The sequence below is a fragment of the Alosa pseudoharengus genome, unplaced genomic scaffold (genome assembly GCF_046254945.1).
Source record: "Alosa pseudoharengus isolate Yale_2024_CS ecotype anadromous, Long Island Sound unplaced genomic scaffold, YU_APseudo_1.1 YU_APseudo_1.1_scf_21, whole genome shotgun sequence".
NCBI classification, from domain to species: domain Eukaryota; kingdom Metazoa; phylum Chordata; class Actinopteri; order Clupeiformes; family Clupeidae; genus Alosa; species Alosa pseudoharengus.
Genome location: NW_027468674.1, coordinates 30,323,716 through 30,349,064, shown reverse-complemented (window position 1 = coordinate 30,349,064; position 25,349 = coordinate 30,323,716). Strand labels below are relative to the sequence as shown.

The window sequence follows — 25,349 nt, the reverse complement described above, 5'->3', positions numbered from 1 at the left end:
ATCATCTGCAAATTGTATGCACTTTCACTCTTCAACCACCAGAGGGAGGTAAAGTCTCTAATGATATACTGTATGACTTGTGTTCCATAAATAGGTTCTCAATCCAGCTTCTACAGCTCTTGCTCATCTGTAGCCCTGTTTCTATCCATCTTTTTAATGTGAATTTTGACCATTGAAACAGGAAAGTCACACAAAAGCATTTTAATTGTGCGCGGGGGGAACAAGCCATGAGAAGTAGGCTATTTACAAAGGCAAAGTAAAATATAAATATATCACAACTCTATGGGGAGCTCTAGAGTCGTCAAAAATACCTCAAACTGCATTGTATACGTTTAGGTTTTGAACCCACAGGTGTTCGAAACTCCTGGTTTAAGCAGCATGGTCTTTCTTTTTAATTCACATAACACAGCAGGTAGAAAGTGCTCCTCTAATTGCATATTGCATTGCATACTTACATTTTCAAGAATGGCCTTAAAATGTATTAATGAATCAGGTGGAAACCCAATTTGTACATGACTTGAGCACCAGATGTTTTAAAAACATAACTTTATTTGAGTCCTAGTTCTGTCATGCTGGGCAGTTTTTGTGATAAGAGCTAACTGACGAGACTTCTGTGCAGCATGAACTATTGGCAGGAGATTAGAGGAGTTTGTGCAGAAGTATGTGGTATTTGCTGCTCCATGTTTAACCAGCAGAGGGAGCTAAATCCTCAAAATCATGTATGGAAACATCTGAGTGGGCAACTGAGTTAACCCAATCCCAATCAGTTTTGTTGTGCATAGGGGGAAAGAACGTAGACACCAGAGGGAAGGAATGTAGAGCCCGTGCCTTTGGTTGAAAAATGAAGACAAACCCAAAGACCAAAACAGAATGATTCTGCCTTTTGCTCTCTATAAAGTGAAGAGCAGTCCCTGGCCAATGGCATTATGAAATATTCAGCAAGTCTTGTGTAAGAGTGTGTGTGTGTGTGTGTGTGTGTGTGTGTGTTTGCTCTGACTGCAGCTGCTATGCAACATTACAGCAGGATAACCTTCTCTCTTCTCTCTGTGGGAGTATCCCTTTCATCAGATCAATAAACGGGATGAAAAAGCGGGGAATCTAAAAGTAACTTGACCCTGTAGATCAGGAACGAGGGATCAAACCTCCATTAGTCCTTAAAACTGATGGAGGGAAGAGAGGGGGAGGGAAAGAAAGATTCAGAGTTAGGACCAGACTACAGTACAGAATTTTATTTTGAAACACTGGAAGTGTGTTCCCAATGTACACACCATCTACAAGTAAACAAACTTGCAAAGGTTGAAAAGACAAAATAAATAATATTCAAATCATGACAGTGGTCATTATGTTCAGTATTAGTAATAATAAATAATAGTATTATTCATAATACATATCTCTTCTGTTATTTTACACATTTCATTTTCACATGTACATGTTGTTTTACATATACATTTTTTACATGTAACTGTAAAGAAGAAACATTTGAATAATAATAATAAAACCTGATAATAAAATTTACAGAGAAACAAAAGAAAGCACACGTAGAGGAAGTGGCTGAAGACTCTACTGCGCCCCCTCCTGGACACAACGAGGAAGGCTTACCGCATACTGTGAGCAAACTCCTGGATACGTGTTAACCGTCCAGTGACGTCTCTCCCTAACTACTCTGAATAGAAATGGTGCTCAGCTTTGGCCCTGGTGTCATAGCAACGCCCAGAGTGTACGTGTGAACAGTGCTGGTGGGTGCAAACTCCAGGAGGGCGATTATTGCTTATGATTTGATTTAAAGATACATAGATTAGTGTATGTGGGTTTGTGTGGGTGGGTGCATGCTCTCTCCTTAAATACAAACAAGGTGCACACCCACAGACACACACACACACACAACACACACCCCTTTTAACAGTGCCAAAGCACAGGACGCCTATACATCAGGAGAGAGATTCAAATGTTCGGAGCTGAACAGATTACTGACAGAGATCAAATAGAAGAGGGAGGGAGTTGAGTGACAGAAAGTGGGGGGGCAGTGAAGAGAGAGATGAAAGGAAAGTATCATTTCAGTTCTCTAGGTGAGAGGTATTAAGTTGCACTAACACAACCCTCCTTAACTGAAATCTGTGTGGATACGCTTGCTGTCAGTCATTAAGTAAAGACTCTGTGATTGGATCAGACTGTTTCAGCTAATTACCTTTTCTATGTGTTTGTATGTGTGGGAGTGGGTGATTGGACGGTAAGAACTAAATGACCCCCCTCACTCTTCCTTTCATCCCTCTCATCATCAGCAGGCCTCACAGATTCGCTTGATAGGCCGATGGTTACATATATGTGACAAAATAATGCAAATTATAACTTCAAACAAATAAACAAACAACAATTTAGTATGACAAACATTCAAGCTCTGATCTACACTGGTGTTCAAGATGCTATTGCACTGCAAAACATAAAAATGCAATATACAGAATCAATACGATAATCTATCATATTAGAAATTCTTCTCTAGGCACTGTTTATCTAGCCCAAAATGCCTAATTTCAATTGCTGCACCATTTCAGTACAGGTTATAAATCTACAGTAAGATGTGTCAATATAGTATGGCTACTTAAAGCAAAGATGCAGGAATGTAGAATGCATCATATATTAAGAGGGGCGAATTTTTGTTACTCTACATTTTGTAGGGCCCAATGCCACATTCAAACCACACTGAGTATTGTATTGGCACAAGAGAAATACACTCCTTTCCTCCTTGACAGGGATATTCCCAGTCCTCCTCTTTCTGACCAATTCATTTCTCCTATCGATTGAGGCTTGCAACAGTGGTTAGGGTACCTCATAAAAGAGGTCCAACTAAATATAAACTGGCCATAGTTACTTAAGAAAGGGGCATCAGAATCAAAAGGGGTAACAGGGTGAGCTAGCAGTGGAGCATTGCTGTGAGATGCTCTGACACACATTAAAACACAAAACATCCTCATAAAACACACAAACACAAACATACACACACACACACACACACACACACACACACACACACACACACACACACACACAAACACACACACACACAAACACACACAGAGACACTTCCAAACACACAAACACACACAGAGACACTTCCAAACACACAATTGTTTTCTTCTAAGGTATGTTTTCTATCTTTTGTTTTGTGTAATCTTTGGCTTCACTCATTCTCATATTTCTTCTCATTTAATCTGTTCAGCCCCCCTCTCCCCACTTCTTCCAATTTCAGTCTTTTCATACACTTCAGTCCTGACCTCCACCCTCCACCCTCCACCCATCTGTTTGTTACCCCTCTCTGGCCTTCTACCGCTCTGTCTACGTCAGTTCCCTGTCGTCGTCTCCTCCATACAGGTAGCTGTTGGTTCCTGTGGGTTGGACGTACTCTTCCGTCTTGTCCCAATCGGACACCCAGCCCCCTCCGCCGCCGCCGCCGCCCCCTCCCCCACCTCCGTTCGGGTTGTCCGGTTGGTTCACGGCCCCGTAGCCTCCGCCGCCGGACGTCCTGTACAGCTCCTCCGTCTCGTCGGCGAGCTCGTCCTCTCCCAGGATTCCCACCTTCTCGTCGCTCATGTTCTCCGGCTCAGCCCACGGCTGCTTCTCTCCAGACGCAAAGATTCCTGGGAATCAGAGAGAAGTGACCTAAGTGACACCTCCGCCTCCGCCTTACTTATCCTGACCAGATTTAATCCTTAGCAGAAACTGGGCATATAAGTAAATTAAAAATCGGACTACACACTGTATGTCATATGGCAATAGCATATCACATGAACTAAATGCATAATACCTAAAAATTTGACAACATTATGACATATGACGATCACAAATAAAAGTCTTTTATGTCTTTAACCAATCCAACCTATGGACAGTGACTCAAGCAGAGGGAGAGACAGGTGAATTGAACGGAGAGATAGTGGGAGGTACACACCATAGAAGATCACGCCACCATAGTGCACAAGTGAGGCGATGAGAAAGACATACTGCCATTCCTCTCGCGTCTGAGAGTGCAAGAAGTTAAAAAGGAAGGAAGGAAGGAAGGAAGGAAGGTAGGAAGGGTGAAACAAAAAGAGCGACTCTTTTAATGACAGAGAGATGAGGGTGTTGAGAGACAGTAATCTGAAGAGATTGAGGACAGACAGTATGCGACTGCAGAGACTGAGAGAGAGAAGCTCTAGTCTCAGATGACAGAGCGGAGTCACATTAAACAAGCGCTTCATCTCACCTAGACAGCAATGTGACAGTTGATCACAGTACTCACACTTCAGAAGGGCAAAAGAAGTCTTTCAAGAATTGAAGAAATGGGATATCTTGACAGGTCAGTTCCTCACCTTGTTCTTGGTCATGGCGCCCACAATGAGTGGACACACCATGCCCGAGAGTGTGCCGACACCATTGGAGATACCCATGAGGATGCTGGCGTACCGTGGAGCGATGTCCAGATGGTTCACATTAAACCCTGAACACACACATACACATTAATCAGCATTGCATCTAAACAAAGTATTACGATATGAAACCTGCCTTGATGTTGACAAAGCAAAAACAATCACCCACAATTATCCGGGTAAATATGTTGTTAAACAAGTGTTGATGCTCGTACCTGATATTGCAAATCCACTGAAGCCTACAGCCAAAACCAGGAAAGATATGGCCACTCCTTTGGTATGAGAGAACCCCACCACTAATAGAAATGTGGCCTCCAACCCAAAACCTAAAGAACATAGAGCAAATGAGGATCCTGAATTTGTCCCATCAATGTTAGATATCAGGTCATTCAAGGCCATGATAGTTTGTGGTTCCTTTTTGAAGCAGTGCTTCCCACCAACTGACAAGACATCAGCAGCCCACCATAATTTAATTTGCCCTGACATAGTTTCACCATGGACAGAAAATATTTCAACAGACCACATATCGATGTTCAATTACTTTCTTTTCACTGGTGACTCTTTTGTTGCCGCCAATTCAGATCTACGTTTTTATGCAAAACAATTATGGAAACAAAGGGCCTTCATTTGAATGAAGGGCAAAGTGCAAAGGCACTAAGAGTCTAAGTAAAGGTCATTTAATAACTAGGCCAAATCAATTAGCTGATTTAGCACTATTAGGAAGACCTTAACCACAAACACTGATGCTCCCACATGCCACACAATAGCTATAGTTCATGCAAGAGAACACTGCTTGTTGACAGGCTTTGATAGCGGAGTGTGCTGTGCGCTCATGTGACCACAAGTGTGCAGCTTGTTTTGCACTTCTTATCAACGCTCTGTGTCATCGCATCACTGTCAGGCAGCCCACTCTCTTGAGCCTCACTTGCAAGTGTGTGTGTGTGTGCCGCACCAGAGCTCTTTGTAGAATGATACTCACACAAACAACAAGGCTACGGGTATACAAGAATTAAAGACGACCAGAAACATCTGGTTATTCGTCATTCGTCATCATCTGCAAGATTTTATGAACACCCAATACCCCACACCCCCCACCCATAAGTCAGTCAATCTTTGTAGCTTGTTGGATAACTAGCTTGTTCAATCTAGCTTGTTAGCCACCTTGCTGCATAAGAAATCCTCTCCTCTCCGTTTATAGGTCTACCACACCACCAGTGTGTTTTTGGTTGAATTCCCAAGCAACTATTTTACAGCACAAAATTCTCCATGAATATACATATAATATGAATAAAGAAATATAACCTCTTAATTTGTTGTAAAAGTGCACCAGATTGATAGCCCTGGCAGCAAAAGTAATTTGCTGCCGCTAGGGTGCGTCTAGATTTCAAGGCTACCAGATTGATACATATAACAATTTAAGGCCCCCTTAAAGAGTTCAAGCGTGTTCCCTCCACCATATTCAAAAGCCTGTGGGAAGCACTATCTTAAAGGTGGTATATACAGTATATTTCAGTAAACCATATTCTCAAGGTCTCTCTTTTAACACATTGTTGTCAAACAAAGGTTAAATCTGCATCCAAACCATGACAGCTGGGTATAAATATCTTTGCTTTCTGGAAACAGGAAAACAGAGGAAGGCAGAACTATTCTCTGTCACCGGGCCCTTTGTTTTTGTGAGCTAAACTCTGCAAACACAGGTTACAGTGTCTCACTGACAAACACACACACACACACACACACACACACACACACACACACACACACACACACACACACATACACACACACACACACACACACACACACACACTGATCTGATTGATCTCTCCATTCTAAAACAGTCTCACTTTTAAGTTATACTAAGACATTTTCAAAGAAGTGTCAGCCACAAACTTACTTCATTCTGTTAATACATCTTTGTTTTTCACTTGTGCCCATTCATTCTCTTGTCTTCTTTTTTGCTCTATATATTTTAGGCCCTGTCAGGTCAAGTCGAGTCAGCTTTATTTATATAGCGCATTTCATACACAGAGGTCATTCAATGTGCTTTACACAAACAAAAGCAAACAGGCTCTCTCTCGCTCTCTCTCTCTCTCTCTCTCTCTCTCTCGCTCTCTCTCTCTCTCTCTCTCTCTCTCACCTCCACAGTTCATGAGTTTGCGGACGTTGGTGGTGGTCATGATGTTGTTTTCTCGCAGATAGTCAGCCAGCTGCCCCCCTATGGGCACTATGATGGTCATGACCAGGTGAGGTAGGGCCGAGACCAATCCCACCTGAACAAAGGAACAGGTGACTGAGTTACAATCCAACGTAGAAGCATTATCACGGCAGTCTGTGTGTGTGTGTGTGTGTGTGTGTGTGTGCGTGCGTGCGTGCGTGCGTGCGTGCGTGCGTGCGTGCGTGCATGCGTGTGTTACCTTGCTAATCTCGAAGCCAAACACCTCCTCAAAGTATGCTGGTTGACTGATGAGCAGTAGGTAGAAGGTCCAGCTCCTGCAGAAGTTGGCCACAATGATGGCATAGACAGGCATGGAGGTGAAGAACTGCTTCCAGGGAGTCTTAAACTTCTACACAGCGGAGAGGAGAAGAGGTAAACACTCACAAGCCATCACATAGTGTATAGTGCTTATTAATACTTGCACACACCTTCATTGAGTGTTCAAGTGAATGTGAGCACAAATCTACTCCCACAACTTAGTGTGAATTTGTGTGTTAGACAGATTATTTTTCATTAGAGATGCAGCATCCTCTTAAAACCTTGCACTCAGTGATACAAGTAATTACTGAGCACTGGATTTTCCCACGGTCTTATTAGACCTTACCAATACCATGTTTGAGAGCAACAGTCTGTGGCATAAGAGCTCCGCAGCTGCAATCCACTACTAGTGTGTAACAGCCAGGAAGGTTCATTTATATTAACATAATAACAGAGATATCATATTGCTGTAAAATAATTCTCATGTCATGAATGGTGGACATGTGTTATAGGGTTTGGACCTGCAGTGGGTTGGAAAAGCCAGCGGAGTCTCCAATGGCCTCTTCTATGTACTGCCTCTCCTCCGCAGTGATGGTAGGATGGGCAGCGGGACTCTCATAGGACACCATTATCCAGAAAATGTACCACATGATCCCAAAGGTCCCTGAGTAGCACAGGTGGGGTAGGAGGAGTGGACAGGAGGGTGGAGAGCACAACGAGGAGGAGGGGTGTTGTGGAGAGAGCAGATAAAAAGGATACAAGTGAGATTAGGATGGAGGAAAGAAAAGCAATGCAGGGGGGAGGCATAGACAGACTTGGGCCCACCTATGTCATCACTCTTAAAATGAATGTGTTGTCCCTATCTGGACACAGAGATGTGTTAAAAATAACGCAAGTTGTGTTGTTTTCAACACATTCGTTTTAAGAGTGATGTAAGTTCCAACAACATGAACACTCATAAAATCTTGTCAAATGTGCTCTGTCGGTCTTCATGTATTTCAATGAATGATTATCAACTACAGGACCGTGGATACTCTGCCTAAAGCACTTGTTGTAGACAATACAAAACAAATAGAGTGGCCATTGCTTCCCACACGTCCCTTCCTAGAATGCCAGAAATGTTATGTCTGTAGCTATGGACATTAACCTCTCAACTCTGAATGAGAGCGGAACGTTTCTTCATATGACTCATTAATCCTCTTAGAGCGAGTGGATCTGACTCACCATACACATAGAACACTGAGGGCCAGCCAGCATACTGCACCAGGACACCAGCCAGAGGCATGGCCACCACAGCTCCCGCATAGGAACCTGAGGCCCACACACACACACACACACACACACACACACACACATGCAGAAGCGCTCAGACAGATGAGCCATGTAAGCAAACAAACAAAATATAAAGTTCATAAAACTGGGGTCACATGTAGTGTCAGAACAAGAAATGTAGTTTCAAAGGCAACAGAATTCTGCCTTTACAAATGCAGTCAGCTGTGAGCTGTTCGATATGAGATAGCAGTTACAAAACAGGAGATTCATAGAGATGTGGCATCAGTAAACAGGCATCTACACCAATCAGCACTTACCGCAAAAGGCTGTTGTTGCCAATCGGCTTCTCTCCAGGGGTGGAGCCCATTTAGCCCAGATACCATGGCACGCTGGGTAAGACACACCCTGGCATAAATAAGTAAGAGAGCAGAGACAGTAAACAGTTTAGCACAATTTTGGGATGCAGCTTTTAGATAATGTCCTATTATACTGAACTTTGCACACATGCTGCGGTGAATTTTAGGGGATCATCAGCCCCAATCGGTTCTTCTGTACTTCTGAATACCATATCATCAGCAACACAGCAATACACCACACTCAAACAAGAAAACAGAAGGGAGAACATATGGCAGGTAAAAAGCCCTATGGTGTACTGTACATCTAACCTTGCACCTGCCTTCTCCTTTTCACTGTTTCATTTGCACACACTTTCCCTCTCCCTCCAGCCCCTGATCGACCATACTTTGGCATCGACTGTCAGGTTAAAGCCAAGGTCATTTATTTATATAGCACATTTTGTTCCAAGTGCTTTACAATTAGACAGATGATATACGACAAAACATAATAGGCTACATGAGAATAATTAATAATTATCAGATAAAAAAGACTAAGAGGAATATAATATGAGAATCAAAATAATGTACAATATTAAAGACAGATAAAATATGGATAAAGTTGAGGAAACAAATAGACCAACAACAAATAGTTACCATGAGTAAGCCAGAGAAAAAAAGATATGTTTTTAAATTAGACTTAAAGGAACACACAAACTTCTTTGTTTTGCTAAATTGCCGTCCAGAGTTAGATGAGAGGACACATACCCTTCTCTGTGCATCCAATAACCTAGTTGGACACCATTTGCCTAGCTTAGCATAATTCAACTGAAGTGGGTTATACCAGTTAACTGGAATAACCCTCTTGCAGAGAATTACGCTAAGCTAGGCTAACAGACTTGAGTTTGGCTATGATTCTGAATTGTTAAAAGCTACCCTTCACCACACTATTAACTTGTTTATGAAAACTTGAGGAAGTATCAAGAAAAACAAAAAAAATTATGAAAATTTCAAGGTGAAAATGTGTTCTATGTGTTATGTCCGAGACAGAGCTAGGAGGGCCAAATAATATAATTACTTCAGTTTGGATACACGTCAGGTGAGCACTGATGGGCTAGTACCTCAACAAGGCCCTGGAATATCCTAACTAAGATGACGCAGCCAAAGTGGACCCGCGCTGCTGAAGGAATCAGCATGTTCAGGATGGAAGTGGAAACTACAGCAAAGCCAAACACCCTACGGAGGGAGACACAGGAGAGAGGTGAGGACTAAAGAGGAGAGAAATGAGTTAGTGAGAACAGGGATAAAAAAAAGGAATAAGTGGAATTATATGCATGGGAAAGGTGATACATAACAGAGCAATTCAATACACTCTGACGGGCAGCAAATAGGAACGGCAGCTTGCCTTAGACATCAAAGTGACAATAAGAGTAGTGGATTATTAACAATTAATAATACATGTGAATATAAATATATAAATAATAATAAATGTGTGCTATATTCAGAGACTGACTGCATATCAGTTGTTTCCAGTGATTGTAAACTCACCGGTTGGCAGCAAATTTCTGACAAATAAATCCGCCTGGGATCTGTGTGACAATATAACCCCAGAAGAATGAGCCATGGATCATGCCCACTGTCTCCGGGTCCCATGAAAACTGGGCTTTCTGAGGGGAGAGAAAATGAGAGAGAGTGAGATTATAAGAGGGTGTGAAGGGAATGACTAGCATTGATACTGTATCCGATATCTGTATCTGTCTTTTATTTAGGATTCTGTTTCAAAAGTCTCTATTTTGATTATAAAAGCATCACTTTGGCACTTTGGTAACAAATATTCATTTCACATTGCCAAAGCAGAACACATTTCACAGAAAGGGCTAAATGAATGTTTGCACAGTTGACACAAAGTGTTGGCACAAAAGACCAGCACTCTCCCTCACCACTATGTAGGGCTTGTCCCCCTTGTAGATGGTGTGGTTGTTGACCATGCTGACGATGGCCACGCCGAGGTTGCAACGGATGCCGAAGGAGATGCAGAAGCCCAGGCCGCAGAGGATGGCGATGATGTAGCGCCGCGGCAGGCCGAAGCAGGTGCAGTCCACCACCGGCAGCTCCTTCTCCTCAACAAGCTCTGGCCGGCCCTCCGCCGACAGCTCAATGGTCTCGCCATTCTCCTGCCGCTTCTCGAGGACCCTGTGGGAGGTAGGAGAGAAGGGGTGGAAGGAGAGGGGTGGTATATCATTGTAGGTGCTTGGATCCTTATATCCGCCCTGTTTCTTTGATTTATCACTGGCGAAGACATCAAACAGGAATAAATAAGTTTGTCCTACTTAAGTGCGCTGACGTCAGGAGTTTTTTTGACTCACTACTGGTAAGTAAAGAGAGTACACAGGTTTGCTATTTCAGAGGAGTCTTGTCCTGGCCAGCTCACAGTTGACGTCATAGAAAATGACAGTATTGAGTATAAAACACAGATGGTAGGTGCTAGATGGTAAAACAATGAAAAGGCAAGTAACAAAAAGAATTTGAAAAACTAGTTTACCAATTCTGTATGATCCAAGTTTACCAAGCCAAGAAACTTATTTTAAAACCATAATGATACCAATGTTTAATCAAATACGTGCATATTCACAGAATTTCCTTTAAAATAGTGATAGTTTTACATATAAAAATGCATCTGATATGTAGCACAGCAGTATTTACATCCAAGGACCTGGAATGTAAATTTTACCTTTCCTATTTGTGGGAAACCTGACTGTGTATCCATATTAGTTAATACAAGGGGCAGAAATCTTCAGTGGTAACAGCCAACATCAAAACTCAAGTGCTTTTCAAAAAGAGAACATTCTTGCCCAGGGGCAAAGAGAAAAGAAATTCCACAGAGAATTAGCATTCATTTACACAAAAAAGATACACTTTATTTGACACATGAAATATCCTCAGAAATCAGAGGGAAAATAACTTTTTGGGCTGTATCTTTGCGGGTCGATAAAGCTTTGATGTGTACGCTGAGTTGTGTATAGCGGATATTTTTAGCGTATGGGAGTGGATGATGCCGGGTCGTGTTTTAGAGCGCTGCACTGCGGGGAGACTAGCTCTGCAGCCCATGAGGGCTCTGTGTGTGCCTGATCGGATTGTTAAGATGCACAGTTCACCTCAGGACCCTCCTCCACTTCCCCTGCCTTCACGATCTTGCATTCTCCATCTTGTCTCTGGCCCTCTCTCTCTCTCTCTCCCTGTTTCTTCATCTCTTCATCAAATCTGTCGATATCCTCTATCCTTGCCTCTTCAGTCTCTCAATCTTTTTTTTTCTTTGTGTCTGTCTAGCAGACTTTCTAGAGTCTGTCTTTCTGTTGACATGAAATCTTGATGCTTTCTTTTCTTCTTCCTTCCATTTTTTCCTCTGACTCCTGCTCTGTGGCTGACTGGGTAAGCAGACAAACTCTCACTGCCAGGAGCCCGTCTGGGAGCCATCAAATATGTATCGGGCTGTCAGCCAGCTAGAGCCATGCATTAGACATGAGGCCGGGCAAGCCTCAACACACCTCAAGACTCACAGCCTCACAAATATACTTGCACACTCAGCAACAGCACCACACATAGCCAGAGCCCTAGCAGATGCCGCCCATTCAGAAAATAGCCCTCAGACCAGACTAATCAACGCCAACATAATCACACCAAACCACTTACCAAACCACAACACCACACATCCTCACAAACCATTCAGGACCCTCATACCAACTACATAGACAAACCTCAACACCAACAATCTAACAATTACCCATCATCAATTTCAAACATCTAAGACCCACACAAACCTCAGTACTTACACCTCAGTACTATCTCATCCATCCTTATCCCTAGAACATTCACATACTGTATAGTAAAGCTAGGCAATGCCTATCTCTACAATTCAATAGAGACACACTGTACGATACAGTGTGTCTGTTTAACTTGGTTGTTTGTTTGTCCTCAATAGTATCATACTGTATTTTAATAGTGTGCCACCAGTTCCACCATAAATGCACTTCACATAAAACGTATTATCCATTACCCTAAAAAGACATGTCTTCATGTCTTTTATGTCCTATATAATTTGAAAGATGATATATTGCAGTTAAATAAAGAACTCCTATCTTTATAACAGCTGAGTCCTCAGTGGAGAAACACTGAAATGATGCATTGATTCAATGAGCCATTGATTCAAACAGATGCAACCACTTTAGCAGTTATGTCTGGTAAGTAACCATACCAACACCTAAAGCTGACATCAAGTTAATACCTAATAATTATGGTATTAAATGAGTAAATAAATCAAGAAGGAGGTATAGAACATAATAATGCCCCTCCACACCCCACAACAGGGTGTCTGAAATTAATAAACAAACACAATGACAAACTTATATATAAACAAATATAGAATAAGAGGACAGAATTACAGTGAGTAAATGTTATTTCATAACTTTATTCAGTTAATCATATCCACAAAAACTTAAAACACCTCATAAATGTACCTTAAAAACCTGACATCTTGTTATTATACTGCACGTCAGCATCATCATCATCATCATCATCATCATCACACATTCCTTCTCTTGCATTTCACTCACCTTAAGTCTAACAACAAACAACTAAGAAAATATTTGTCTGAACATAGACTGACCATAATGATAAGAAAAACAACTTTAATACCAAATACTATACAACCTCTATAGAAAATGCTTTGAAAGCAGTATGGCATAGCATTCCAGAGGAATATGTCACTAATCACATTACATTTGTCTGTTCCGCTGTACTGTAACACATTACTGATCATAAATTCAAAATGACTTTTATAGTACAAGGATAGTGCTACTTTATTCATCTGTAAAATATTAGGATACTATTTGGAAAGGTTTGTGCACTGATAGTGGCCATATGTACGGTTAATGTCACAGGCTATCAGTAACAGGCAATTATGTGACATTACATCTCAGGCCATGTTGCTGAGTAATGCCAAAGTAATGTAAAGAGTAGTGAAACGTGTTACTTTTCACAGAGCGGAAATAATAACGTATACTTTTAATAATGTATACACTTTTTGGAGAATCACCCCAAAACTACGGTACTCATATTAAATTTAGTTTATACAATTAACACTTTACAGTTATTCCCCATAAACACTTATTTACATAAAACAGCAATATGTTTCCTACAATACCTTTCACATACAGATGATGCCACACTAACAACACACAACGATACTGCAAATTTTAAGATCTAACCAAAAACACAGACAGACAGACAGACAGACAGACAGACACACACACACACACACACACACACACACACACACACACACACACACACACACACACACACACAATACAAACACAAACGGTAGGACATGGGCACACACAGAGACATTCAGTTAATGTACACAAGTGGTTAACATGGGATTGCTGCTGGCTTTTTTTAACATTGATTAAATAGTAATGCTCCTCTGCAGATGAATTATTAATCTGCTCAACTCCTATTTCTGTTACTTCTCCCCTCCCCCATCTTTCTTTCTCACAAATCTATCATATTCGGAGGTTCATTAGTCTCTTCTTCAACTACCCTTTGTCACTGTGAACATAATGCCAATCATAGGCTTCCCTATAACGTTAAAAAATAACTGCAGTTATAGGACAAATGTGGAATTACACAGTAAATATAGTACAATGCTCTTGCAATGCAGCTTTCCATGTCCAAAATACTGCATTCCATGTCCAAAATACTGCATTCCTACATATGAACGGCAAGGAATTTCTCAACAACTTGAAAAGACTGTGTTTATTTTTTGTATAGGAGACCTCTCTCACTTGACTATAGTGGTCGCCAATGCAGTACACTCTCATCTAAACTAACCCCAACAACCAAAACATCTTTTTACTGTCAATGCCAACAACCATTGTAAACTAAGGAATATGACACCTTTAAGAGGAGATAACAGAAGAGAAGGGAGAGGGAATGGGAGAGAGGGAATGAGAGAGGAGAAAGGGGGAATGGGAGAGAGGAGAAGAGAGAGAGGGAATGGGAGAGAGGAGAAGAGAGAGGGAATGGGAGAGAGGAGGAGAGAGGAGGAGAGAGAGGGAATGGGAGAGAAGAGAAGAAAGAGGGAATGGGAGAGAGAAGAGAGGGGGAATGGGAGAGAAGAGAAGAAAGAGAGGGAATGAGAGACAGGAGAAGAGAGAGGGAATGTGAGAGAGGAGAGGGGAAATGGGAAAGAGGAGATGAGAGGGGGAATGTGAGAGAGGAGAAGAGAGAGGGAATGAGAGAGAGAGGTGGGACATTGAGTGCTCTATGGAGCTGAAGTGTTTGCTGCACCTCTGAAAGGTTTTTTTTTTCAAGAATGTATAAATAGATAATAACTTGAGTATACACTGAAATGGCATCACAAATCTGCCCCCACACCCACGCCCTTCTACTTTTGGCTCATGCACAACCAAATCAACTCAGCTCAACTAATGCCAGGCCGGTTAGTACAACATGAGCAATGCCTGACTGAAGGTCCGAGATTCAGTTGGACAAATAGTTTTTTTTTTTTTTACCAAGGGACCACTCCCTCGGTGGAAATGGGTCTTGATATAGGCCATGGGGAGCAACCCTTAAGACGAGGCTGAAGTAGGCTAAACGTGTTCTCATACTGTGCTAAGTTAGCTGGAATCCCCTGTTAATGCCAAAACAATACCTAATGGGCTTTAGGACTGGCAAGGAGTAGGCTAGGGTTTTTAAATAGGTAACCAGCCGTGATCGATCGACGATATGATATATGAAACATAATCATTAAAAGGGCGACTCCTTATCGCTCAAAAATGTACGCTACCTGCTTATGGAGAGGAAAGAATGGTTGTGAGCCACGGCCACGCCCGCAAAGTTAGGGTAATCCCGCGTGAGTGAGAAGGGAGGTGTCGTGCAAGGATGAGAAAGAGAGCAACAACAGTGAGAGGGAGAGATAGAGAGAGAGATTGGTGGAGGGGTTTGGATTTGCGATGGCCGACAGCAGGGAGGTGGCTAGGTCTATTTCTGGAGCGGATTTATGCGTTTAGACACACCGTCAAATCTCGAGGGTGGGGGAATCGTGAAGTCCACGTGCATAGTACCCTATTGAAAGTCAGAAAGTCTACGCCGCATGAGAGAAAGGAAGAAGAGAGGGGAGACAAGAATGGAAAGGTGCAAAGGACCACATTTTCCTTTTGTCGTGCCATTAATTTAGGAGACAGTCTAGAATAAAAGATGCACCTGAAGTGGTCGTTGCCAGTAGGCTATAGCCAATTCATTTGCTCTTTTTTGCAGAACAGAAGCGTATGGTCTCTCCTTAATGTTGGTTAATTAAACTATAGTTCGTTGAATAATACTTAATACTGAGTAACATAATAATCTGTGTTTTATATACAATGAGCATGTACAGTTTAACTTTTCTGACCCATTGACTATGCAGTAGAATAGCTGAAAACATAGCAAAGGATGAGGGCTCGTTTCAGTGAAAGCGCATCGATGCTGTGTTATTTATCCGACATTGTTCTCCACCATGTATTGGCAGACAAACTTCTCTAAGAGCACCTATTTGTCTGACAAGAAATTTCGGCCAGAATAGTGGGAAATTACAAGTCCCTTGTAAGGTATAAACTTCATTGCTCGCATACAGGGTTATTCACTTAATTAGTGAATCTAGGCCTAGGTCTACACCATAATAAAACGAACATAATGTACTTTTCTATACATTTAAGTGTGGTAAAACACTTTTGTTTTATGTCTATTGCTTCAGAGTGCATTGCACAAGTCGGCTATACCTATGTTGTTGCGGTTATGTATTTATTTATTTAAAATTAATCTATAAAGACAAAAGGACTGAGCCATTTCTTATGCGTATTATGTTTTCGTTTTTGTATTTATGCCGCCTTTGTTAACGACTTGGCTATTTAATGCATGCACTTAGAAAAAAACCCTCAACTAAAGCAATAGAATCATTGACTGGCATCTGTAATCTAAAATCCCAATGAGGTAAATAACTCGTCGGGAAGGGAAAGATGTCCAAACTTGGCAAGCCAAGTGACACCATGCACAGGTCTGTGCGACGTCGTTATTAATAGCGTTACAGTGCGTTTAATCTAGTTAGGGCCAGTGTCCGGTTTGCCCATTAATTACTTCACACAAGACAAATTAAATATCAGAAAGACTATATACTGAAAATGTATAAATGTTCAATTATTTTAATATCAAGCATATTCCAGAGTTTAATGAAACTACCCATGTGCATTATGGGGTAGGCAAATGTTATTGCTGTATAAACAATTAACTTAAACAATTGTGACAAATTAACGTTTATTTCTATTTTTCAATGAAAGAAGGGGTAAAGGCTAAACCACAATGAGAGCTAATAGCCGGCAGCTGTTGGTCGGGTCACCTCACCCGCAGTTCACTAATCCGGGCCCTTCGGCACCTTGATCTCCACTAGAGGTCTTTGTCGTCCGACATTCTCCACAAGCAAATAAGAAATCTAATAAAAGTGAAACTTGTCTTAACAGAAGGAAAATCAAACGAATGAAACTTTAAAAACGAAGGGAACGTCAAGTATCTGTAGATGGGATGACGTGAGATTGCGCTTACTCGAAGTACCACTAATGACCTGCCGCATCCAACTTCCATGGGACTAATTGACAAGATGTGCACAATCTTCAATCCACAACTGTGCAAGAAAGCGAAAAACAACCTCACCTGTATAATTTCCCAAGTGTCTTGGCCGCTACCGCCTTTGCCCGATCTGGTCGGACCTCCATCCTTGTAACTCCAGGTTCCGACCGGTGTGCTGCTGTCCAGCGCGCACTCCTATTCCCGCTCGCTCACGCAGCTCTGCCCCCCTTCCCCCTCTCCCCGCCCTTCACCTCGCGATCACTTGCGCACAGTTAAGCCGTGCGCTGTTCCTTACAGTTCTCCTCCACAACAAACATGTTGGTCCAGTCAGAGTTTGAACTTCCAACCCCCATCCCCCCACCCTGTCGAATGATACACTCCTCCTTCACTTTCTCATAGTTGAATAAATTAGGCTGAAATGTGTGCGTGATTGTGACCGATTTGTGAAGGGACGTACTTTGAAGAAGCAATAAAAAAACGGTGTAGACTACTTGATCCTGATCATTTCACTATGCAAAAGGGTTAATAATACATTTGGTAAAATGTATTCTAGGGGATACAAAAGGCCGGGTGGGGGGCATTAGAAAGAGAGATAGCGTGGTGTCGGAGGTGGGTTGTCGCTGACCGTGGTCCTGAAAGCGGCTTACAGGCGCTGATAGTAAATCTACACCATGGGTCTGTCACTTCCGCTCGCGAAGCATTGAGTCTTAACATCTATTCCTGTACCTACCCCTCACCCCCACCCCGGCTCGCAACACACATGCACGCGCGCTATGGACACTCCATGGGGTGCACTAGAACCCAAACTTCATAGAGAAAAGTAACAGACCCATTAATAAGCTGAAAATGCGCCCACAGAGGTGCAGATCTTGCTAATGCTAAGGTACAAGAACTGCATGCCTACATTTTCACTTACGAGTTCCTGTCAAATCAGTACACTTCAGAATCCACAAATTTCGATGTTCTTAAATTTGCTATTTAACATGACATACAATCTCAAAAGATTGATGGTATACAGTATTTGATGGTAGCGAAGTCTACATTTATTTGTCATAAATGCATTGTTACAAACTACTGAACAGCAAACATTACTTCATGAATCTTGTATGTGTAAATCTCCTAAGTTCACAGCAACATCATAACGCCATCTATTGGTCAGCTGACATTGTTGCGGCAGACCATAGAGTTGAAATGAGCCTGGTTGAAAAAGGGAAGGGTGTTCTGTGAAGTAGACAGCACTGTAACGGAACATAACGCAACACTACTTAATCTCTATTTGCTGTGTTTGGTTATAGGCCCGTGTAATCAATCAGGAAGGCACTACAATTGCTAAGTCAGTACATTACTTTTGTACAATCAACATTAGTGTAAGCAACAGCACTTGAAGTTGTAGTAAAGCTGAAGAAGTGCTACTCCTTGACAGTTGGCATTTATCACCGAATCTTGCTGGTCACAAGACGTTAGTGACCGATACAACAGTCACTCTAGTGTGTGGCAGCTCAACTGAAGGGGCGACTCAGAGGAAGCTCTTCTCCAGGTCCTGTGCTGAGATGGTTTTTAACGGGGACGGGGGAGAGAGGGACAGCGAGGCGAATGAGGACGCAGAGGGAGGGGGAGAGAGAGATGGAGGGAGCGTGATGATGGAGGGGGTGTCGGATAGGGCTCCGTAGCCCTCCCTCCCTCTCTCCCTCCCCCTGTCTCTCCATCTCTCCACTCCTCTGCCCAGGCCTTTCTCCATGCGGCTCTCGCAGCCAGGGAAGACAGAGGGAGAGTAGGGCTCTTGCAGGTCAAGGGTATCTGAAGGAGGCAGCCGTGCAAGAGATTGATAGAGAATATTAATGGACAAAAGAAAACAAATCATCAATGGCACATATGTACAGTAAGCCTAATGAAGCATTATGAGAGCAAAACACTGTACAACTCTGCCAGGTGACCATATTTTCACATCCACAACCTTTCTTTCCTTCTAAATGTATGTAATCCTATGACACTTAAATTATGGGAATTCCTCATTTGTGTTGTACCCCAACCCCAAATCAGAAAAAAAGTTGAATGTAGAATCTAATAATCTGCAAATCTTTTAAACACATGTTTAGTTGCAAAAAGGACACAGACAACATATCAAATGTTGAAAATGAGAAATTTGACTATTTCATGGAACATATATGTTCATTTTGAATTTGATACCAGCAACATCTTTCAAAAAAAGTTTGGGACGGGGGTAACAAAATGCTGGAAAAGTTGTGTAATGATAAAAAAAACAAAAGGATGAATGTAATTAAGGTAACTGGCAACACGATTGGGTATGAAAAAGAGCATCCCAGAGAGGCAGGGTCTCTTAGAAGTAAAGATGTAGGAGTATTTATCACTCTGTGTACCTGTGTGCACAAATGATGAAACAATGCAATTTTAATGCTTCTTAACATGAAATTGTGAAGTATTTGGGGATTTCATAATCTATAGGACATGCAGCAATATAGTTAAAACATTCAGAGAATCCAGGGAAATCTTTGCACCTTAGATGGCACTGCATCAAAACCAGACCTGTTTCTGTAAAGAAAGTCATTGTATCATTGTATGGGCTCAGCAAAATCCCTGATAACCATTGTCTATGTGCACATACAACCAGTGTTGGGCAAGTTACTTCAAAATCGTAATGTACTATGCATTACTTATTACTGTCATTTCAAAGTAATTTGTTACATTATAATATTACTGTCTCTGAATTGTAAGGCATTACACTACTATTGCATTACTTTTAAGTTACTTTCACCAAAATATCTAGAAATATGGATTTGCCATTCTAAATGCAGTTTATTACGCTCAATGCAGCTTGCTCTTCCAATGGAGGGAGATGTGGTATACTGTAGCATAATGACTGAGCTAGGCTTAAGGCAACAGTAGAATGCAATAGGCGCAGTGCTCTTAATGCAATACAAGGAACAATCATAGTCAGAATTTTGTTAAAAACCGACAAAAGGTCAAAGTCTGGTAAATTGTGATAGAAATACTGTAACTTTAAGGCCTAGGCCTACTCATTAAAATCAATAGAGAGCCTACTATATTGTAAATCAAAGCTTAAAGGAACCATATGTAAGATTGTGGCCAAAACGGGTACTACAATGACTTTCAAATTACTGTAGAGCGGTGTATCCCCTTCCCCTCCCCTCTGACTGGCAGAGTTGGCAACCGGATGACGAAACACTACTGACTTTGTGATTAGTAGATAGGTGGAGGGTGGCGCATTAGGCCAAAACACAACATGACAACATCAACATCAGTTGAGGGCTGCAACTTCACTTTTTAAATGACAATATCCTGGCCAGACTACTGTTGTCAGTGATATAAGTATTTGAAATGAACATGATTTCTTAATGTCTAGTGACATATCAGGGCAATTTTATGATTAATTGAAATACAATTTTTACATACGGTTCCTTTAATAAAGACATGTCAAGATGGTGGCCTGCTGGCCATTTCGGTGCCCTAAGTGAGTGGCTTTGAGTGAGTGACATTTAAATGATAACTCAAACACCTAAAGTAAAATAAAAGGCCTATTATTTACAGACCATTACTGTGTATTTTTAAACATTAATTTCTGAAGAAATGCTGTTTTACTTATAAATGGTGCACTGTCACTTTAAGAGCATTGATCTTTACGTTGTCATAATGCCCTTTTGCCAGCTCTTGTTTACAAGCCTTATTTGTTTGAGTTACATTGATAGCACAATATTAACAATAATATGCACAATGTTAAGTTGTTTTAAGGAACCTTCATTGCTTTGGAAATGGAAGTATGCAATGACATGTTGCTTCACATTTCGTTTTGCGAATACAAGTGAATTATGAGCCTGGTATCCACCTAGCTATCTGAATGGAATGCGTTTCAGTCGACTCAGCATATCATGTGCTTCGTGTAGCCTAAATGCTTGGAAAACGAATGATTGAAGACCCACCAATTCTAGTACTACGTGGTGATTGAGAGAACCCAAAAGGTATCAAACTTGCATGTAACATCGTGTTAGTGCATTTTGACATTGTAAACGTTATTGATGAAGAGTGAAACGCAGTTTGCAGTAAAGCTACTATTCATTGGTTACATTTGGGTGCCCCCTCTGTCCTTTGGTGCCCAACGCAAAGTGCGTGATGCGCGTGGTGGCACTGCCAGGCTACACAATCTTTTTCTGCATTTCTATCCCTTTATTCTCTTCAATTTAAGTTCACAGCACAAAGCTGACATGCACAACAGCATAGTTTGTGTTTTATCAAGAATCAAAAAGATTAGCGTGGCACTACTTTAGATGTTTCATTAATTTGCTTGTGCTATTTTGCGAGCTGAGAGATCTTTCGGTTTCGCACACAAAGTGCACTAACTATTATGTTCTCATAGCCTTGTCTCTGACAAGCTGAAAATAATGAGCGTAGGCTTATGTCCATCCCGCATAGAGTCCGCCTGCGAATCTGCTGCAGCCACAGTCATATTCAACCATCAGGAGATAACGTTCTACTATTTTGCGCGGATTTTTTCTCCTCTGTTGTTCTCGCGTGGTGTTTGCGAATATGTATCAAAACAAAACAAGCGCTTAATTTTGGGTTAAACTGCATTGTAACGCGCGTTACTGAAGTTTGTACCGAGTAAATATTACCCACATTTTTTTTTGTAATGCCTTACATTACCGCGTTACAGCAAACAGCAATATATTACAGTAATTACATTACTTTTGTAACGCATTACTCCCAACACTGCATACAACAGCCAAAATTGTATTGAGACATGATACAGAAAATACCACCCTCTTATCTGGGCCTGAGCTTCTTTAAAATGGACTGAGGTAACGTGGAAAAAGGTCCAGTGGTTAGACCAATCAAAAATTGCCATTCTTTTTGAAATCATGGACTCATCTGGGCTGAAAAGGAGAGGGCCTATCCAAGTATCCAACCTATCCAACTTGTTATAGTGCACAGTTCAAAACCCAGCATTTACAGCGGAGAAAATAAGTATTGAACACGTCAACATTTTTTTCAGTAAGTATACTTCCAATGAGGCTATTTGCATGACATTTTCACTAGACATTATTATTAACTCGGATAATCCACCCATATAAAATATATTCTGGTGTGATTTTGGCCTATTCTTTTAAACAGATAGTCCTTTAATATTGAAGATTCCAGGGGTCCCTCTTGTGAATCCTGATCTTTAGTTAACTTCCAAAACTGTTCAATTGGATTAAAGTCAGGGCCTTGATTTCCTTTCTCTGAAACCAATTGAGAGTTTCCTTTACTGAATGGTTTGGATCATTGTCCTGCTGGAAGGTCTAGCCATGTCTCATCCTCATCATCCTGGTGGATGTAAAGATTCTCCCGGAACAAAATGACTCCATTCGTCATCCCTTCAACTGTATGAAGTCTGCCAGTACCATGAGATGAAAAACAGCCCACACCATAATGCCACCACCTCCAAACCTCACTGTTGGTAGGGCATTTTTAGGGTGATGCAAAGGGCCATTTCTCCTCCAAATATGGTGTGTAGTATGACATCCGAAAAGTTCAATTTTGCTCTCGCCTGACCAGAATACATTCTCTCAGTAATTCATAGGATTGTCCAAATGTTGTGTAGAAAACTTTCAACGAGCTTTGAGCATGTTTTTCTTTAGAAATAGAGTCATGGGATGAGCGCGCATAGAGGCCATGGCGGTTGAGTGCATTACCTATGATTTTCTTTGTAACAATTGTACCGGCTGCTGCCTCCAAGTCTTTCTGGAGCTTTCTCCGAGTGGTCCTTGGCTCTTGGGCTACTCTTATGACTATCCCTCTGACTTCCTGGTCAGAAATATTGCAAGGAGATCCTGTGCATGGTCAGTTGATGATGCAGTGATGTTCCTTACACTTGCAGATAATGGCTCCAATACTGCTTGCTGGATAATTCTGAAGTTTTGAAGTGCATCTGTTACCAGTTCCATTGATATGTTTTGCAACAATAAGGTTGCAAAGGTCTTGGGAGAGCTCTTTGCTTTTACCCATCATGAAATGTTTCTTGTGTGACACCTTGGTAACATTTTTTTTTTTTATAGTCTACCAGTATATACTAACCCAGCTTATATCAATTTGCACAGATAGAAGGGATAATTTCTCTATAGATTCCAGTTTATTCCTTGCCATTTCTTGCCTTTGTGTACTGCTTTTTCTTGGCGTGTTCAATACTTTTTCCCTGTGCCATTCCACTTTTTTACTCATAACTACTTTTAGACATTAATGTTTGGATTTTTATATATGTGTGGATTACCTAAATTAATACTAATTTCATGCGAATAGCCTTACTGGAAGTATGAAAAAAATGTTGACGTGTTCAATACTTATTTTCCCCGCTGTATAAGGGTGTGGAGGTGCATTAGTGCCTACAACATGGGCATCTTGCACATCTGGCCAGGCAGGAAACCAATGCCAAAATGAATTCTGAACATATTTAGGCAGTATTTCTCCATAGAGGAAGAGTCCAGGTGCTAAAATGGCCTGTCTGCAGTTTAGACCTGTCAAATTAGGTGCATCATGGAATGAAACATGACTAAGAAATACCCCATACTGTTGAGCAACTGAAATCCTATATCAGGCAGTAATGGGACAACATTGCATTCTCAAAACTCTAGCAACTGGTCTCCTCAGTTCCTAAATATTTACAGAATGTTGTTAAATGAAGTGGTGAAGCAGCACAGTGGTAAACATGTCCCCGTCCCAACATTTTTTAAAACATGTTGCTGGCATCATATTGAAAATGAACATATATTTTCCATGAAATAGTCCAAAAAAAAATTATACAGTATGTCGTCTATGTCCTTTTTTGCTGCTAAATATGGGTTTACGAGTATATTATCACATTCTGTTTTTATTTGCATTTTACACAACGTCCCAACTTTTTCTGATTTGGGGTTGTAGTTATGGCATGTAATGAATGTTGTGTGTTGTGTGACCATGACAGTTTTGTATGACTACTATGTTTGGGTAAGGGTATTTGTTTTTTGTGGTAATTTGGTGGCAACATGGGGCGTAAGCTAACTGGCTAAGTTGTTTTGTGTTTGTGATGGGGCCTAAGCTAACTGGCTAAGCTAACTGGCTAATTTGTTTTGTGTTTGTGATGGGCTGTGCCTAGGTTGATGGTTGGTTGGCCAGGGTTTTTATGGCTATGGTTCAGTCCACATCAACGGAACGGACCAACCTGGCCAACCTTGACCATGCCTGGGCTGGTTCAGAGTATTTTGGGTGTTGGATATTTCAATGTGGTAATATGGTGGCAGCATGGAGGGGAGTGTCTCCAGGACGCTGGTTTCACTGTTAAGCCTTCATGAGGTGTCGTGGGCCTAACTTAACGAAACATCGGTGAATGAGGGTGCCCACTTGATAACCCCAATGACATGCCGCATACTATATACTGCTGTTGGATGGGCCATTTGTCTGGTGTCTGTGACCATTTGATGGCGGATTTGTGGGTAGTGTGCTTTTTAAAGTTAAACTTGAGCAGGGGCTTCTGAATGTGTTTTTACATTGGATTTTGGCACAACATCTAATCCTGTGTATTAATGTAATCTTTTCCTGTGTATTAAGGTTTCTATTTCTCCAGAGTAAAACAATATTTTGAAAAAAGTAGGGATAAACTGGTTATGCATTCTACATGGTTTGGCACTGCATGCACGTCTTTTTTATAAACAAGCTATGCAGCCAACACATGATCTGAGTGGCTCTAAATACGATTGAACAACTTTGTTTCAGGGGTGTATGTCACACTGAAGGTTGTCAAATACATAAAGTGAGTAATAGATGTGTCTACGGTAAATAGTAATAAATGTAGTGGGTGAGGTTTTCACTCTGAGAGTGTTTAGCAGTGTTGTCCATGTGCATGTGAATGGTGTGTGATTGTGTGTGTGTGTGTGTGTGTGTGTGAGTGTGTGTGTGTGTGTGAGTGTGTGTGTGAGTGTGTGTGTGTACCTGAGTCCTCTTGCAGCTCGGTGTGAAGGTAGGGATGTTTGGTGTAGAACTGACTGTAGATGCAATAGACCACTCCCATCAGAGCTACTGTTCCCACAGCAGCCGCAATGAACACACCCAGCTTGTCATTGTCTTTGACTGCATGGTTGTCTGTGTACACATACACACACACACACGTACACACACACACACACACGTACATTACAATGTCATCATTACACCGCACTAAAACAGGATTTA

General features: G+C 41.5%; 1 protein-coding gene across 1 annotated transcript; it reads right to left on the bottom strand.

Moving 5' to 3' along the window:
• Positions 1-3,330: 3,330 nt before the first annotated feature.
• On the bottom strand, positions 3,331-17,278 carry slc17a7b (solute carrier family 17 member 7b). Its single transcript, XM_076299025.1, has 13 exons — positions 17,217-17,278; positions 10,418-10,670; positions 10,026-10,144; positions 9,599-9,713; positions 8,463-8,550; positions 8,098-8,184; positions 7,395-7,537; positions 6,815-6,964; positions 6,538-6,670; positions 4,613-4,723; positions 4,341-4,468; positions 3,941-4,010; positions 3,331-3,632 (listed from the first exon to the last, which is right to left on the bottom strand). The coding sequence occupies exons 1-13, from the start codon at positions 17,276-17,278 to the stop codon at positions 3,331-3,333; spliced, it is 1,761 nt and encodes a 586-aa protein (XP_076155140.1).
• Positions 17,279-25,349: the final 8,071 nt, after the last annotated feature.

Excerpts from the sequence above, each read along its gene's own strand:
- slc17a7b (XM_076299025.1), bottom strand. The coding sequence starts at position 17,278 with ATGGAGGTCCGACCAGATCGGGCAAAGGCGGTAGCGGCCAAGACACTT. Across the intron at positions 6,671-6,814 it reads TTGGCTTCGAGATTAGCAAG|GTGGGATTGGTCTCGGCCCT; the intron begins GTAACACACGCA and ends TCCTTTGTTCAG. Across the intron at positions 4,011-4,340 it reads GCGCCATGACCAAGAACAAG|ACGCGAGAGGAATGGCAGTA; the intron begins GTGAGGAACTGA and ends TTGCACTCTCAG.